At 42.4% G+C, this 18,542-nt stretch overlaps 1 protein-coding gene across 3 annotated transcripts in view; it reads right to left on the bottom strand.

Annotated features, from left to right (window-relative positions):
- The window catches only part of MAP3K20 (mitogen-activated protein kinase kinase kinase 20), a 257,081-nt gene that overhangs the window by 47,457 nt on the left and 191,082 nt on the right, over positions 1-18,542 (bottom strand). For all 3 annotated transcript variants that reach the window (XM_077448019.1, XM_077448021.1, XM_077448020.1), the window contains 5 exons: positions 10,836-10,880; positions 6,233-6,263; positions 6,001-6,140; positions 3,635-3,697; positions 259-348 (listed from right to left, as the gene is read on the bottom strand). In XM_077448019.1, coding sequence (XP_077304145.1) covers positions 259-348; positions 3,635-3,697; positions 6,001-6,140; positions 6,233-6,263; positions 10,836-10,880 — 369 coding nt within the window. The remainder of the gene's footprint in view (positions 1-258; positions 349-3,634; positions 3,698-6,000; positions 6,141-6,232; positions 6,264-10,835; positions 10,881-18,542) is intronic.

Raw genomic sequence — 18,542 nt, 5'->3', positions numbered from 1 at the left:
GCATTGTGGCCCATGTGCGTTGGAGCTGCATTGTGTCATGCATTGTTGTGCTATTCAAAAGGAATGACACCGCAACAGGCTAATGCACGGAACGTGTATTATCACACTGGAAAGGTGTGAATGGGCCTTTAGGGTTTAGAAAGTGTCTGTAAACACGCCACTTATCCCATTAGGTGTTGTCCAAATCCCACAGTAATAGGAATGTGACACATCAAGCCATTAGACAGTGTACGGAGATTTATCATTATAGACATTTACCTCTGGGCTGTTAGCAGATTTCAAATGGTATCCAAACACAAGTTCTAAGTTCACAATCTTTTCTTCCTCTTCATTCTCTATAGCGAGATCCTGCAGCACAGATGGAGTAATTTGTGTCACTTCTATTGTGGATCTTTTTTTAGCTTTACAGACAACATTCAGGAGTTTATCACAGCCAACAGCTGAAATGTTTCTTTAACAACTATTTTCAGTCTCGCAGTTGACATCACCGCTGAGGATAGTTGCCTCCCACACAATTAAATAATGGGAACAATGCTCTACTCTTAATGTATTTCAAAGACCAGATTCGGGGAAAAAAAACAGGTGCATTCTTCAAGTGAGTTTGTCCAAAAATACTCCCCGGAAGATGCACGGTATTATCGCACAAATTGAACTGAATTGCAAATACAGTTTTTAAAGGGGGGTTGCTGTAACAATTTTCAGATTATTTTGAAATTATGCTTTTTTTGTGTTTTTATTTATCTGTAGAATGCGAGACAATTTCTGCTTTTTCAAAAACAGGGGATTAAAGGGCAATTACCTGAATCCTAATGCCTTTGTGACATACGGCAGCTTTGCATATACTTAAAAAGTACTAAAGGTAAAAAAAAAAAAAAAAAATTGCTATAGTTACCTGCTCTGCGCAATGGTTTTGCATAGTGCAGCCCTGATCCTCCTCTTTTTGGGTCCCTCGTCAGCGCTCCTGGCTCCCCCCCCCCCGTTGAGTGACCCCCATAGTGTGCCACTGGCTCCGGCTTGTATGTCTGAGTCAATGAAGGGGGAGAGAGGTTGCTCCCATGCACATGGATCGGGATTGGCTTCAGGTAGGTATTAGGGGGTGCTGGGGGCTGCATACTAAGGCTACTTTCACACTGAGGCGTTTTTCAGGCGTTTTAGCGCTAGAAATAGAGCCTGGAAAGCACCTGAAAAACACCTCCCATGCCTTCCCAGTGTGAATGCCTGAGTGCTTTCACCCTGGGGCGGTACGTTTGTGGGACGTTAGAAAAAGTCCTGCAAGTAGCATCTTTGGGGTAGTTTGGGAGCGCTGTACACAGCGCTCCTAAACCTCCCCTGTTCATTGAAATGAATGGACAGCGCTTACGAAACACCTGCAAAGCCTTTCCTTTTCTTTGTTAAAAACGCCACTCTAGTGGTCGAAAAGAGATGCTAAATCGACAGTAAAGAGATGTTAAAACTAGCAGTGATTTACCTCTAACGCCAGGCGCTTTCCGTGTGAAAGTAGCCTAAATGTTTTTTCCTTACATTCGTAGAATTCATGAAGGTAAAAAACATTCAGTCTTTAGAGTCCCTTTAGTAAAATACCTGATCAGTTTTTTTTGCCTCCTATGTTCTGTTAAGTAGAGACAACAGTAAGCTAGAGGGAAAAAAATTAGGGAAATTAATCTTCATCTAGACAGTTACCACAGGAACTGATTTCCCAACTGGAAGATTTACTCTGTCTTCCTGTTTGGGAGACTGTTCAAAATTTTGTATTTTTCTTCAAATTGATACTCAGTGATAATGGTTACCAGGAAAAATAGAGAGGGTGAATCTCCCCAGTTAGGCAGGAGACAGGCAAAAAAAATTTCTGGTTTTCCTATTGGTCGTAAGCATAAATACAATGACAAGGCGGGTGAGCCGCACATATACGTTCATAGGGAACCACTCTTCGGTGCTGAAAGCGTGCTCCCAGCACAGTGACCGAGCTGTCCCAGACAATTCCCAGTCATTGCTTACGATCAAGCATCCAATCGCGTGACTGCAGTGACAGCCCAACACAGTGGTCACAGGATCAGGGAAGCCTGCCTCTTTTTCCTAGAATTAGGAGGCTCTTAAAGGGAGGCTGCAAGGGGTTAAAGCTGAATTCCAGCGAAACAGCTAAATGCATGGTAGAAATACAGATATATTAAATGTCTTATCTGCCAAAAAAATGTTTCATTCCCCCAGCCACTTTTGTGGTTCATAAACCTCTTGCAGACAACATAGCCAGGAGGGTGACATCATTTTCTTTGTTATGCCTCATTAGCACAAGCATACCTATGTGTACATCCATGTGAAGGGCTATCTTTGCCTGCTAAGACCACACAGGTATTCTGTGCATCTGCATGCAGACAGTCCCATTTATGTCTATTGGGACGCAGAGGCTGCTGGACATAGACACTGGTCCCAATTAGACAGTGGTGCGGATGTGTGTCCTTGACATACTGTCTGCACTTGGGGACACACACCCACGCTGACATTGCTGTCAAATTGGGACCAGTGTCTGTATCCCAACAGACATGAATGGGACTGCCTGCGTGCAGATACATGAACACTTGTGCATCCTGTACAGATGAAGAAAGCCCTACGCACAGATGTACACAATGTATGTACAGTGCTGTATTGTATTTGCTCCTTTCCTGATTTTTTTTTTTGTATTTGTCACACTTAGAAGTTGTGCTTTCTTTTTTTTTTAAATCATACTTACCTAGGTGGATGTAGCATCGGTCCCCCGCCGGCTCCAAGACTGAGACCCAAGGGATCAAACACCGCTTATCGCTCGGTTCTCAAAGCTCCGTGAACAGAGACCTGATGACTGTCAGTCACCGCTGTCTGCTCTGCCCCTCCTACGCCATGTTCACTGGAGTGCTGGGCTGTGGAGGGGAGCTTCAGCCGGGTGCTGATCCAGGCATGTGGGTGGATCCCGACTTGATTGTCGTGATCGTGCATGACCATTTTTTTTTTTCCGTGGACCGGCTCTGTGACGTCAGCCATCAGCGGGCTTCAGCTTACTGTCTGCTGAAACAGGGTCACAGGAGAGAATGGACTGCACTCCTGTTATCCACAGGAGAAGTACACCAAAACAAGCTTTAAACGGTTCAGATCGAACATTTAAAACATTTTAATATTACACAAAGATAACCCGAGTAAATACAAAATGCAGTTTTTAAATGGTGATTTAATTTATTAAGGGAAAAAAAACTGTCCAAACTTGCCCTATGGTCCTGTTAGAAAAAGTAATTGCCCCCTAAATATACAGAGCAAAATATTGGGAGCTGTTATTGAATGGACACACATAGGAGCTAAGATTTAAATCTTTGCAAACATAGTGAACAAAAATGTGAACAGCATTCACAGATAAGGCTATGTTCTTGGAAGGATGTGTTGTTTTTCTAAAATGACAGTGTCCTTAGGCTTTGTGACCATCAAAAGAACAAGATGATATTAGGTTTTAGAGGGGGAGGGTTTAAGCTTTCTTTTTTTTAAATATATACAACAGAGATAAAACTATATCCACTTTAAAACACTTCTACTTTAAACAGCATTGCTGGGCCCTTTGCTTCTGAGCCCAATATCACCTTCCACAGCTCAAAAACTGTATTTATATAATACTTACTTTAGTTAGTGGTGGGAAATGAAAAAGATTCAGATAATCGTGAGTTAATTTTTCAATAGCAGTCTGCAAAGCAAAAAAGTCATGAGTTAGATAGACCTGGCAAACGCCAACAAGATTCTTATCATAAGTACATAGTTAGGATAAAAACACACAAGTCCATTTAGTTTAACCAATAGAAAAAATAAATAGAAACCCCTCATACACATAATTCTATACCCACAGCTTATCAATTCTGATTACATTACTGGGACCCACCTTATTTTTAACCACTTGCAAATTGCAATACCCATATACACGTTGTGGTTTGCAAGTGGTTTGCGGGGTTATGGCTGAAGCTACCAGTCATAACCAGGTATTTTTTTTTTTCCAGCAGGATCTGATTACCTCTATGGCCTTGGAGGACTGAAGCAACGTCATGACGTCACTTCCGGTCTAGGGTGAAAGTAAGCAATTTTTTTTTTAAAGCACTTGCCGTCCGTATACAGGCATACCCCACCTTTAAGTACACAATGGGGTTTATTTACTAAAGCTGGAAAGCGCAAAATCAGGCTCACTTCTGCACAGAAACCAATCATCTTCCAGGTTTTATTACCAAAGCTTAAGTGAACAAGTTGGGGTTAGAAGCTCATTGGTTTCTATGCAGAAATGAGCCTGATTTTGCACTTTCCAGCTTTAGTAAATAAACCCCATTGCGTACTTAAAAATGGGGTATGCCTGTAACTTACTTATATGGCGGCAAGGTGACACTGCTGCGCCGGATACGTGATCCAACACTTTCAGGTCTAGGGCACACATGCGCGATGCCGACGACCCGCCCCCGCTATGATTATGCAGATTATTCAGTACAGAGGCAGAATGGCGATCTGTCTATGTAAACAAGGCAGATCACCGTTCTGTCAGTAAGGGAGGCATTGTTTGTGGGTTCCTGCAAAGCAGAGACAATGATCCATGTTTCCTCCTAGTAAAAGCACCTCCCACACTGTACACAAACACACTAGCTGGGTACACAGTTAACCCTTTGATTGCCCCTGATGTTTAACCCCTTCCCAGCCAGTGTCATTCGTACAGTGACAGTGGATATGTTTAGCAATGATCACTGTATTAGTGCCACTGGACCCCAAAAAGTGTCAGTTAGTGTTCGACGCAATATCGCTGTCCTGCTATAAGTCGCTAAACACCACCATTGCTAGTAAAAAAGATCATTTTGTTTTTTAAATAAATATAAATCTCCCACAGTTTGTAGATGCTATAACTTTTGCACAAACCAATCAATATACACCTATTGGGATTTATTTGACTGAAAATATGTAGCAGAATACATATTCACATAAATTGATGAAAAAATTAGATTTTTTTTTAATTTTTGATTGGATATGTTTTATAGCAGAATGTAAAAAATGTATTTTTTTCAAAATTGTCTGTCATTTTTTTGTTTATGGTGCCAGAAAAAGAAAAACCGCAGAGGTGATCAAATACCACCAAAAGAAAGCTCTAGTTGTGGGGAAAAAAAGGATGTAAATTTTATCTGGGTACAGCGTCGCACAGCCACGCAATTGTCAGTTAAAAGAATGCAGTGGTGTATCACAAAAAAATAGCCTGGTCATAAAGGGGGGTAAATCTTCCAGAGCTGAAGTGGTTAAAGCAAAAGATCTTTTGCTTTTAAGGTTGGGTTCACACCATTGCCACATGCAGCTGCCAGCAGGGGTCTGGCGCGTCTTGGTTCACCATTTCAGGTCTGATTTCAGCCCAAATTTTTAGCTGAATTCAGACATGAAATGGACCAAATGCACGGCTCCTGTGAAATTTTGCACCAAAGCCGCAGTGGAGATATGTGAACCGCCTCCATTAAGAGCCAGAAAAAATCTCCTGCTATTGCAAATTGGATGCAGGCCCTGCATCCAATTTTCAATGGTGTGAACCCAGCCTAAAGGTAAAGGAGAGATTTGTCATCCTTATTTCTATTACAAGCGATGTTTACTTTCCTTGTAATAGGAATAAAAGTGATCAAATAACAATAAATAAATTGTAAAAATAAAAAAATTAAATAAATAAGAAAAAAAATTAACGTGCCCCCATCCCTTTGTGTTTGCATGCAGAAGCCAACGCATATGTAAGTCATGCAACTCTAAACAGGTAATCTGTAAATATTTTTAAAGCGTTGCCTAGAGAGAATTGTAAGTACTGTACTACTTCACAAGCATGCACAATTGTAAAGCGTGACATGTTTAACATAAGTTTCTATCTTCAATAAAGACCCATAGTAATAATTCTCTCTTATAGTCTGAGACCTCATATACATTCAGTATATATGTTGATTTTGCTGGTGCATATACATTATTATAGTACACATCTTTTCTGTGGCATACCTTTAGATGAATAATATGTCCTTTGGAGACAATGCCCATATCTTTGAGGTCACTTTCCTCCAGAAGGAGCAGTCTCTTTCCTGTAATGTGGTGTTCCTTGAACAGGGTGGCATAGATACTGTGCAATGTAGAGTTGTCATCTGCAACCAAAAGCAAAAATGACACAATATGGTAACCCTTTTACAACAAAAAAAGCAACAAAGATGATTCACAAAACACTGACAGATCTTACCTGTCTTTACTAACTGTTGCACCCAGAAAAACTGTGAAAAAACATTTAAATAATTTCAGATTATATATCCAAAAATGTACATATAAAAAAGTGAATTCAGCCTGGTCAAGGACTCTGGTTCAATAATCGGGACAAAGTTTGGCCACACAAATTTAAAGTAATTGTAAACATTTTTTTTTTTTTAAATAACAAACATTTTATACTTACAGTACCTCCTCTGTGCAAGGGTTCTGCACAGAACGGCCCCGATACCCCTCTTCCGGGGTCCCCCAATGGCGCTCCTGGCTCCTCCTCCGCATCGAGTGCCCCCCACAGAGTGCCGATTTCCATGGACGCACGCTCCAGAGACCTACTGCTGCGTCCATTGACACAGACAGCGGGACTTGGCCCCGCCCTCATGTCACTGGATTTGATTGACAGCTGTGGAAGCCAATGGCTCCTGCTGCTATCAATTCAGGTAAGTAAAAGGGGGGCTCTAGGGGGCTGCTGCACCACAGAAGATTTTTTTACACCTTAATGCATATGCATTAAGGTGAAAAACCTTGAGACTTTACAAGTCCTTTAATAGACACTCCAGTTTTCCTTAGAAGGGTATAGTAGTTTAAAGCTGAAATTTAATCTGCTTTATATTTTTTCTATTCCTATTTCTATTATTTTTTTGCTCCCAATTCATTACCATGCTCATGACATTTTTTAAATAAAATCTTTTTGCTTTCATTATATACCTTTTGTTAGACCCAGTGATTTGTGACATTGGATCTCTGTGCTTTTCTATGAAATGCACATAGTTAATGGCTGGGGGAATGGGCTGGCAGGGTACTGTACATAGCTATCTGAAATAATCACAGCACCCCTGCCTCCGTACTCCTCTTTCCTTAGTCCTGCAGTGTGCAGTGAATTGCAGTAAGCAATTTCAATACAAGAGGGGAGCCTGTACAAATGTACAAGACTGTAGGGAAGGCTGGAGATGAGCTTTAGGTCTACAGTAAATATAAAATGTGCTACAGTGCCTTGCGAAAGTATTTGGCCCCCTTGAACTTTTCAACCTTTTGCCACATTTCAGGCTTCAAACATAAAGATATAACATTTTTATTTTTTTGTGAAGAATCACCAACAAGTGGGACACAATTGTGAAGTGGAACGAAATCTATTGGATTTTTGAAACTTTTTTAACTAATAAAAAAATGAAAAGTGGGGCGTGCAAAATTATTCGGCCCCCTTGCGTTAATACTTTGTAGAGCCACCTTTTGCTGCGATTACAGCTGCAAGTCGCTTGGGGTATGTCTCTATCAGTTTTGCCCATCGAGAGACTAAAATTCTTGCCCATTCTTCCTTGCAAAACAGCTCGAGCTCAGTGAGGTTGGATGGAGAGCGTTTGTGAACAGCAGTTTTCAGCTCTTTCCACAGATTCTCGATTGGATTCAGGTCTGGACTTTGACTTGGCCATTCTAACACCTGGATACGTTTATTTGTGAACCATTCCTTTATAGATTTTGCTGTATGTTTGGGATCATTGTCTTGTTGGAAGATAAATCTCCGTCCCAGTTTCAGGTCTTTTGCAGACTCCAACAGGTTTTCATCCAGAATGGTCCTGTATTTGGCTGCATCCATCTTCCCCTCAATTTTAACCATCTTCCCTGTCCCTGCTGAAGAAAAGCAGGCCCAAACCATGACGCTGCCACCACCATGTTTGACAGTGGGGATGGTGTGTTGAGGGTGATGAGCTGTGTTGCTTTTACGCCAAACATATCGTTTTGCATTGTGGGGGGCAAAAAGTTTGATTTTGGTTTCATCTGACCAGAGCACCTTCTTCCACACGTTTGGTGTGTCTCCCAGGTGGCTTGTGGCAAACTTTAGACGAGACTTTTTATGGATATCTTTGAGAAATGGCTTTCTTCTTGCCACTCTTCCATAAAGGCCAGATTTGTGCAGTGTACGACTGATTGTTGTCCTATGGACAGACTCTCCTACCTCAGCTGTAGTTCTCTGCAGTTCATCCAGAGTGATCATGGGCCTCTTGGCTGCATCTCTGATCAGTCTTCTCCTTGTCTGAGCTGAAAGTTTAGAGGGACGACCAGGTCTTGGTAGATTTGCAGTGGTCTGATACTCCTTCCATTTCAAAATGATCGCTTTCACAGTGCTCCTTGGGATGTTTAAAGCTTGGAAAATCTTTTTGTATCCAAATTCGGCTTTAAACTTCTCCACAACAGTATTACGGACCTGCCTGGTGTGTTCCTTGGTCTTCATGATGCTCTCTGCGCTTTCAACAGAACCCTGAGACTATCACAGAGCAGGTGCATTTATACAGAGACTTGATTACACACAGGTGGATTCTATTTATCACCATCAGTCATTTAGGACAACATTGGATCATTCAGAGATCCTCGCTGAACTTCTGGAGTGAGTTTGCTGCACTGAAAGTAAAGGGGCCGAATAATTTTGCACGCACCACTTTTCAGTTTTTTATTTGCTAAAAAAGTTTAAATTATCCAATAGATTTCGTTCCACTTCACAATTGTGTCCCACTTGCTGGTGATTCTTCACAAAAAATTAAAATTTTGTATCTTTGTTTGAAGCCTGAAATGTGGCAAAAGGTTGAAAAGTTCAAGGGGGCCGAATACTTTCGCAAGGCACTGTATAACCTATGGTGACAATAACAATCTTTCATTTTCAAATCTGCACTAGGAAATGACTGCCACTTTATGGTTGGCTACTCCCCAATTCTTCTATAATTCTTTAACACAGGAAACCTAGTATTGCATGACATAGTGTTTAGGTGTAATTACACTTTGATAGTCCCCCAGACCTTAGCTATCAATCCCAGTCCTATACTAACCTGGCCCCAATCCAGTGCCACCCAGCTTATTGTCAAAATCTTCCCGGTACATGCGCTCTGCACTTCCATTGATTCCAATGGAGAGTTATGTCACACCATATCCCAAATTTAAATATAGAAATAAAAAAAATTATCAAATCTATAATCTAAACCTTAATATTTCTAAGTGGCTCAACTGGCATTTGGGACAGACATTTCTAGGTGAGATATATTATATATGAGTGCACATGAGACCTTGAAAAAGTGGACATTGTTCCAGAAAATACATATACATGTGCAGAATAAGCTTTAGAAGAAATATTTACTGTATATCTCTAATAATTTGAACAAGACATTATTTACGAAGGTATGCAGTATTTCAACTTTGTATTTTTAATTTGTTTGTTTTGCTTACCTTTCACACCTAATTATCCACACAAAAAAAGTTTGTAAATTCCTATGGCGGGTTAGTAAGGAGTATGATTCTAGAGCTCTCTGTAAGGTTCAATGAGTTTGCAGAGCACATATGCAGGCCTGGGGCAAGGGGGGGGGGGATATTGACAGGGACTGTGTGGCTGCACAGCTGATACCTCACTGTAAAAGTACATAAACCGTAAGCATTTACAAACTTCAGTTGCATATTTAGCTATTTTCCTGCAGATTTATTACAAACTATTTAGATGCTAAAGATTAAAGGATAAGTTCAGCTTTTGTAACATGTTACACCCATATTCAGGCCCCCGCACCTCCCCGATCCCCACTGTGACAGCTAGTGGGAGTTTTCTCCCCCCAATCCCCCATTAGCTGTCACAATTTAAAAAGAACATGGCCGAGTGGGGCTCCGCCCGCCCATCCTGTCATGCATTTACAGGACTCTGTGCATGAAAAACGACAAGGACCTGCAGCCTTTGCGGATGTCGGCTTGTAGTTTCAATGAACTACCATGACGCTGTGGTGTGTCATGGTAGTTCATTCATTCTTCCTGTCAGATTGAATCTGCTTACCCATATGGGATGTACAGACAAGCAGATACTCTGGCAGATCTAAGGAAGACCTGTGGGCACCAGCGATCTTCAAAAAAATTAGCAATTTATTATTTTTTTCTAAAACGTGAGCTTATCCTTTAAACTGATATTTGACCTCTTACTTATATTTCCTAAGGTTTAAACATTCAAATAAAATGTTTTAGACCAGACATCCACAAATTCAAAAGGTGCTTGTACACTAAATCAAATTCTTATGCAATCTGAAAGATTTAAACTTTTACCCAGTGGCGTACCAAGTGGGGGGTGGGCCGCCCCGGGTGCCGAACACTGGGGGGGGGGGGGGTGTCAGGCCGGCGCCCCCCCTCTGCGACTGAAGCGGTGACATTGCCACGGGGTGGGTTTAGGCAGTGCCGCGGTGACAGGCAGGTAAGAGCAGGGAGAGGTGAGCTTACCATCTAATCTGGGTACAAAATAGTAGCTACAGATGAACTCCATCCATTAGTTAGGGAAGTTGGAAAATTATTAGGGGATGCCTACTGGGCCCTGCTCATTTAGCTGATGCTATGTGCACTGCTGGAGAACATGCTTAATATGCACTATATACTGTATATTAACTGCTGACTGAGAGTCATTCCTAGGAAAACAACCAGGTAGGCACCTTTAGTTCTTTTCACCTCGGGCACCACCATATGAGCCTTGATGGTTGGCCTACCCTGAAATATTATTCACTACAATTTAAATAGTTATAGTGAACTGATAAATTAATTCAACCACTCTTTGCAATGCTTTAAAGAAACCTTACCACGTCTTCTTCTGTCCATGAGCATACATCAAATGAAGGCAGCAGCTGCATAAGATGAGGGAAAACAAGAACAATTTTGTTAGGCATTACTATTTGGAATCTTACATAGCATCCACAATGCACAAAAACGTAAAGTCCCCCAGAACAGATATTTCAATTATACATGAATGCAGTCAAGTTAAATTATGTGCTTAGATATCTGCTCCACCTTCCCAGTTCCACCCAGGTACTGTCATTGCAGAGCTAAGATATGTTTTTTTCCCCCACCTTTTGAAATATTCTCAGTGATAAGGAAGAAATAAATAATTTGGCTACTCTTGCTGTCAAAGAAAAACTCTACCTTTGTTACCTTGTGGCAGTTGACAAACTTCAAAGAGAGAACATTCCACTTGTGTTTCCAAGAGATTGAACATGTAGGTGCCTGTTCAAAATTACAATCAGTTTTGGATGTATTGAACCTTTACATTTCCTTAATATGATCATGCAATTTGTTTGAAGAGTGGTACTTTTGCAGTAGAGTACTGCTCCATTTTATTGTGGGATCTCACGTTCCTTTTTCATTAACCAGACAAGGGAGATATTACATTAGCCAGACCATACAAGATCTAACCTTGTCCTTGTACCATAGGGGTGTCAAGCCATCTGCATAATTACACACACATATGTAAGTAAAACATGATTCTGTGATTAATCACGTTTAGTACAGGGAGGGGAAAAAAAGTAATTGATCACCTGCTGATTTTGTACATTTGCCGACAAAGAATTGATCGGACTAGAATTTTAATGGTAGGTTTATTTTTAAAGTGAGAGACAGAATAACAAAAAGAACCCTAGAAAAACGCATTTCAAAAAAGTTACAAATTGATTTGCATTTTAATGAGTAAAATAAGTATTTGACCCCTTCGCAAAACATGACTTGGTGGTCAGACGTTTCTTGTAGTTGGACAGCAAGTTTGCACACATCTCAGGATGGATTTTGTCCCACTGCTCTTGGCAGATCCTCTCCACGTTATTAAGGTTTCAAGGCTGATGTTTGGTAACTCGAACCTTCAGCTCCCTCCATATTTTCTATGGGGTAGAATCTGGACCTTAATGTGCCTCTTCTTGAGCCACACCTTTGTTGCCTTGGCCATGTGTTTTGGGTCATTGTCATGCCTGAATACCCACCCATGACTCATTTTCAATTTTCAATGCCCCCTGGCTGAGAGAAAGAGAGGTTCTCATCAGAGATTTGAGGATACATGGACCCGTCCATCGCCCCTTTAATGCAGTGAAGTTGAGTTGTCCTGTCCTCTGAGCAGAAAAACACCCCCAGAGCATAATGTTTCCACCTCTATGTTTCATGGTGTTCTTGGGGTCATAAGCATCATTCCTCCTCCTCTAAACATTGCGAGTTAAGTTTATGACAAAGAGCTTGATTTTGGTCTTATTTGACCATAACACTTTTACCCAGTTCTCCTCTGAATCATTCAGATGTTCATTAGCAAACTTCAGATGGGCCTGTACACATGCTTTCCTAAGCAGGGGGCCTTGCGGGCACTGCAGGATTTCAGTCCTTCACGGTGTAATGTGTTATCAATTGTTTTCTTGGTGACTAAAGTCCCAGTTGCCTTGAGATCATTGACCGCCATCTCTCACTTGAGAGATGGCGGTCAAGGTTGTTGACTTCCTCACCCATGCTCTGAGCAGAGGCACGGATTTCAGATGTCTTCCCCACCCTTCGATAGCTGGAGTTTGTTTGTGGACCTGCCCCCCCTTTTTTTTCTACTTGTTCTAATCCTTACAATTGACTCCGGGACTATCATAAAATAAAGGGGTAATATACTCCTCAAAGGGATATCCTTCACCGGCTGACCAAATTATTGTGGTCTTTGTTCCTGCCCTGGGATTCTCCACTCCTACCGGAAGGTTTGGAGAATTTATGGGTCAGGTAGTGTCGGGCTGGTAGGCTCAGCCGCCCAGAGATGATGAGCCTTAGGCTGTTGTTTTCGGGTTCCTGGGGGTCCCGGGCACTTATACCTTTAAATGTTCCATAGGTTTTAAGTTAAGCAATACTATTTTAGCTGATTCTTGATGACTGTGTTATTAGAAGTTTTCTAAATCCTGTGCTAAAGACTGTTTAGTTGAATGTATTTTTATTGTTACGGGCCAGTGGTTAAGTCGGACCACTGCTCCCCCCATGAGTTGGCCCTTGGCTAAAGCGGCTGTCTTGGCCAATGTCCCACCCCACTGTGGACATCACAGTCCATGAATTGTTGCATTTAAGTTCTTAATGCTTACTCTACACCAAGTTCTCTTCAATACTCTTGAGTCTTATGTCTTGTTTTCTCTCCCCCCCTCTCTCTCAGTCCCTGGGGTGTGTGACTGGAACATTTAGTAGCAGCACACTTCTGATCCCATGACCCTCCACTGGTTGTCACTGAATGTTAAGGGCATGAACTCTCCCCAGAAACGGGTCAAAGTATTTAAATATTTCAAACAACAAAAAATAGACATTGCATGTCTGCAGGAAACCCATTTCTCTTCCTCCTCCTACCCAAAATATTTTGCGGCAGATAACCCCCATAATTTATCTGGCCAAAGGTCCTACTAAATAGAGGGGGGCCCTGATTGCCATACGCAAATCGGTCCCATTTATTTGCAGTAAACAGGTAGCAGAACCCAATGACAGGTACTTCATTTTGCAAGGCACTATTCAAGACAAAGAAGTGACCATTATGACTTACTACACCCTGAATAAGAATCCAGGGCCCTTCTTGACCCACGTCTGCTCCCTGCTGAAGTCACACCAGAAAGGTACCCCCCTGTCTTTCAGAGAGATCCTTAAAGACTTTGGTGGAATATTCTAAACTTAATGCAGGGTCAGTTTCTTCCCGGTCACATTGTGGGAAGCTTACAAGGCGGTCCTTCTGGGCCACATTATCCGCCTTGCGTCTAGATGCAAAAGAGAACGAGCACAAGTCCGCCGCGACTTGAAACAACAATTGGAGACCTTTATAAGCAACCTTTAAACAATCCCCTACCCCTGTCAACTGCAGGCTCCTAGAAAAAAGTCCGCACAGATCTAGACTTGACGGACAAAGTGGAACGCACCCTACTCTGGGCCCGACAAAAGTGGTATGTAATGCCAATAAACCCAATGCAATGCTAGCCAAAAGACTGCGCAACTTTACCCCAAAATTTGCCACCATTGCTTTGCGCATCCGCCACAACATCCTTATGGGCAACCCTTAGCGGGTTCTGGATGAATTCAGACATTGTCTTACTAAACTTTATTTGGTCCCCGACCACACCTCCACCCAGGGTCTCGATGCCTTCCTGGCAAAATTATCTTTACCCTCTCTATCCGAGTCCCTTATGGACTGGGACATACAAGTATCAGAAGTCCTTCAGTGTATTAAGGAGTTGAAGGTGGGTAAAAGACCAGCCCAGATGGTTTTACAGCACTTTACTATCGGAAAATGGCAGACATTATAGCCCCCTACCTGACAACTATGTACAAATCAGTTAAAGAAGGTCATCTCTTCACACCAAACCTGCTGACTGCTAACATCGTAATGATCCCCAAACCTGACAAGGACCATTCCTCCGGGGCCAACTTCAGGCCGATTTCTTTAATCAATATAGACATGAAAATCTTGACGAAGATCTTGGCCAAACGCCTCAACTCCTTTCTCCCACATCTAATAAAAAAGGATCAGGTAGGCTTTGTCCCTAGGAGACAGGCTAGCGATACTATCCGACGTCTCCTTCAAATACAACATATCGTCCACAATAGGTCTTTAGAAACAATGTTCCTGTCATTGGACATCAACAAGGCCTTTGACACCTTGTCCTGGCCTAACCTAATACAGGTAAACCACTTTGGGTTTGGCACATCCTTTATGAGCTGTGTTTCAGCTATTTATGACACCCCCCTAGGCCAAAGTGAAATACTCTTGAGTCGCCTATCTTTACTATTAAAAGGGGAACTCACCAGGGGTGCCCACTTTCCCCACTTCTATTTATCTTGGCACTGGAACCCTTGGCAGAGGCCATCCAATCACATCCGGTATATATCGGGGGTGGAAATAGCGAGTACATTTCACAAGCTGTCCTTGTTCGCGGACGATATTCTGCTCACCATTACTAAACCTTGACTTACCCCTCCCTAACTTGCTATCTCTTTTAAACACCTTTGCTACACTTTCAGGCCTAGCTGTCAATACTAGACATGTGCAGAGTAAAATATTTTGTTTCGGAATTTCGTTTTCGTCTGAAAAATTAATTTATTTAGTTACTCCCGAAATTCGTTTTTATTTATTTCGTTTTTCGTTCAAAAATTGCATTCGTCCGAAAATCCACATGAATTACGGTCGAATCTGTCTTTGTAGGCTTATGGTGTCTGTCGAATGTATAAAGAAGATTCGACGGAGCTAGTATATAGCATACTTCGTGTGAACTTTAGAACCCTATTAAAGTCTATGGGACTCCAACGTTCAAAATCTAAAGTGCTAATTTGCAAGTTACTGTCCTAAAAAGTGTTTGGGGACCCGGGTCCTGCCCCAGGGGACATGTATCAATGCAAAAAAAAGTTTTAAAAACGGCCGTTTTTTCGGGAGCAGTGATTTTAATAATGATTAAAGTGAAACAATAAAAGTGTAATATTCCTTTAAATTTCGTAGGGGGGGGGTGTCTATAGTATGCCTGTGAATGAAGGGGCACATGTTTCCCATGCTTAGAACTGTCCCTGCACAAAGTGTCATTTATGCAGGAAAAAAAGTCCTTTAAAATCACTCGCAGCTATTATGAATTGTCGGCTCCGTAATACAGAGTACACTCATTGAAAGTCATTGATAAAAATAAATAAATAAATAAAAAAGCGTGGGGGTCCCCCAAATTCAATTACCAGGCCCTTCAGGTCTGGTATGGATATTAAGGGGAACCCCGCGTCAAATTAAAAAAAAATTGACGTGGGGGTCCCCCTAAAAATCCATACCAGACCCTTTATCCGAGCACGCAACCTGGCAGGCCGCAGGAAAAGAGGGGGGGACGAGAGAGCGCCCCCCCTCCCTCCTGAACTGTACCAGGCCACATGCCCTCAACATTGGGAGGATGCTTTGGGGGTCTGTGACCCCTCAAAGCACCTTGTCCCCATGTTGATGCGGAGAAGGGCCTCATCCCCACAACCCTGGCCGGTGGTTGTGGGGGTCTGCGGGCGGGGGGCTTATCAGAATCTGGAAGCCCCCTTTAACAAGGGGACCCCCAGATCCCACCCCCCCTGTTTGAAATGGTAAGGGGGTACAAAAGTACCCCTACTATTTCACAAAGAAAGCGTAAAAAATAGTTAAATAAGACAAACACACTTTTAAAAAATTCCTTTATTAAAAATAAAAAAAAATTTAAAAAAGATTCCAGAGGTGGTAATCCATTCTTGCTATCCAGTGACGGAAGATCATCTCTCCGGGGTCCAGCGATGGATCATCTGAATCAGCGCAGCGAATGCATCCATCTTCTGTCTCCACGGAGGAGACACTGCGGGGCCACCCGTCACCTGACCCCGCCCCCCTCTCACGCAAGGGGAAACCCGGGGTTCCCCGTGACGTATGGGTGACCCCGCACCCCTCTGATGTAACACAGGCAGGTTTCCATTACAGGTTTCCATGTTTACCACCACTAAGATTATCCCATTTGCTTCCTTTACGATCCTCTCATGACATCCCCCTTAGGGAGCACTATAGCTATATGCAAATCCGACACTTCCTTCAACAACTTATTAAATCCCGACCAACCCCCTACACAATAACCCCTTTTCAGAGCCTTTACAGATCACGGCCCCAGTCCGCGGGTTTAAACCCTTTAATATATGCAGCTATAATAGGCTCTAAAAAAACACCCAGGAGACCATATCTCCATTGGGAGGCAGAGTTGGGGAAGCGATTGAACACAGAGGATTGGCAGGACTGCTGCATTGTCCAAATGCTCCAAGAATGTACTATTCCTGGAAAATGCTTACAAAGTGCTCTATAGGTGGTACTATACTCAGGACAGATTGGCGAGTTTTATCCCACCCTATTCCCCCTTGTGTTTCTGTGGGTGTGCTCAAGAGGGCACAATGGTGCACATTTGGTGGAGGTGTCCCAGGGTATGCAGACTGTGGATCAGAATCTATGCACTTCTTCGTAACCTTTTTAACGCCAATATTAAGAGGGACCCATTTGAGGCCCTTCTGGGGAAACCGATCATGGAATTACTATGACCAGAATGCCAACTGACATTGCACATTTTTACTGCAACTAAATTGACCATAGCAAAGTCCTGGAAAACCCCGGCTCTCAGCTTCAAAGCAGTTAAAAACCATGTAAACATAATCATGAATAATGAGAAGCTGACAGCCGTGTTATCGCATACGCATGATAAATTCCTCCCGACATGGCAGCCTTGGGTGACTCATATCCAACCTCCCCAATTGGACCCAGCGCTCCTCTCACTCTAATATGCCTACACTCTCCCCACCCCAGGGACCCCTCTTCTTACTCCTTTCTCCTTCTGCACCACCCCCCCCTTTTTTTCTCTCTGCCTTACATATCTACTCTACTTTTCTCTTAGCCTTCCTTCTTTTCATGTCCCCTTTCTATATTTTCCTTTTCTGACTGTTCGACCCACAGGCTAGCGCCTGTCGGGACTGGATGCATGGTGAGAAAACGCTATTAATGAGTACAAGAATATGCTATCTAGTCTTATGCATTCTCTTTACTTTTATTATTCTATTAAGTTTTGTTTTACATTCCTCTGTTGACACATATACTACATATGGCTCTGTAATCTAAAGCACACGTATACGTAGTTAAGCAAGCTACTACCCCTTCAGGATCGGTTGGTCACGCACGACCCCCTCCTGAACCTTCAGGAACGTGTGCAAGTTTCTATGTTCAGAAATAACATATTCTTTTGACATCTGTAATTTAAGCAGAAATGTTTACATGATGTGTCCACCAAAGTTTTGTACTTTCTTGTTGATCTGTATTTTCAATAAAAACCCTTTGTACAAGAAACTCTGTAGAGTTTTCTGTGTCCTTCACTATCGATAATTTCAATTACCACCTTTTCAGGAAAGAAAGCTATAGGTAACCTTTTCAAGACACCAGGACACAGACACGTGTTTAGTAGGCTGGGATAATGGTAGAATCTCCCTTTTATTATATGGGCATCAAAAGCAAGGGAGTAAAGGAAAATCTTCCCAGTGTGGTCACTAAGAGATACACAAACATGTTAATGCAACTTTTAAGCCAGCCATAGATGGTTTGAATTTTGGCCGGTTTAGCAGGAACCGGCCAAGATTCAAACCATGTATGGGCAGGCTGAATGTAGCCTGATCGATCACTTGGGTACAAACAGCCTGCTGAATTTCACATGCAATTATTGCTAGCGGTTGTTATAATTGCTAGCAACAATCACTGTGTTCTCCTAGCGGGGGACACTTCCCCTTGCCGGGAGAACAGAATGGCTCCGTGGGAGGAATTCCCCTGTCAACACTGTATACAGCGCTTCCAAAACGTCCTGCCCATTGAAATGAATGGGCAGCGCTTCAACACGGGTGCTTTTAAACCCTTCTTTGGTCACTAGCGGGGGTTAAAAGTGCCCCAATAGTGCCCAAAAAACATTGCTTAAGCAGCGGTAAAGTGACGATTTACCGCTAATGCACGGCAGCCCCAGTGTGAAAGGAGA

Source organism: Lithobates pipiens, unplaced genomic scaffold (assembly GCF_037356315.1).
Source record: "Lithobates pipiens isolate NorthernLeopardFrog02 unplaced genomic scaffold, aLitPip1_a1.2 Scaffold_22, whole genome shotgun sequence".
In the NCBI taxonomy this organism is placed as follows: domain Eukaryota; kingdom Metazoa; phylum Chordata; class Amphibia; order Anura; family Ranidae; genus Lithobates; species Lithobates pipiens.
Note: the sequence above shows the minus strand (reverse complement) of the source record. Positions and strands in the feature narration are given on the sequence as shown.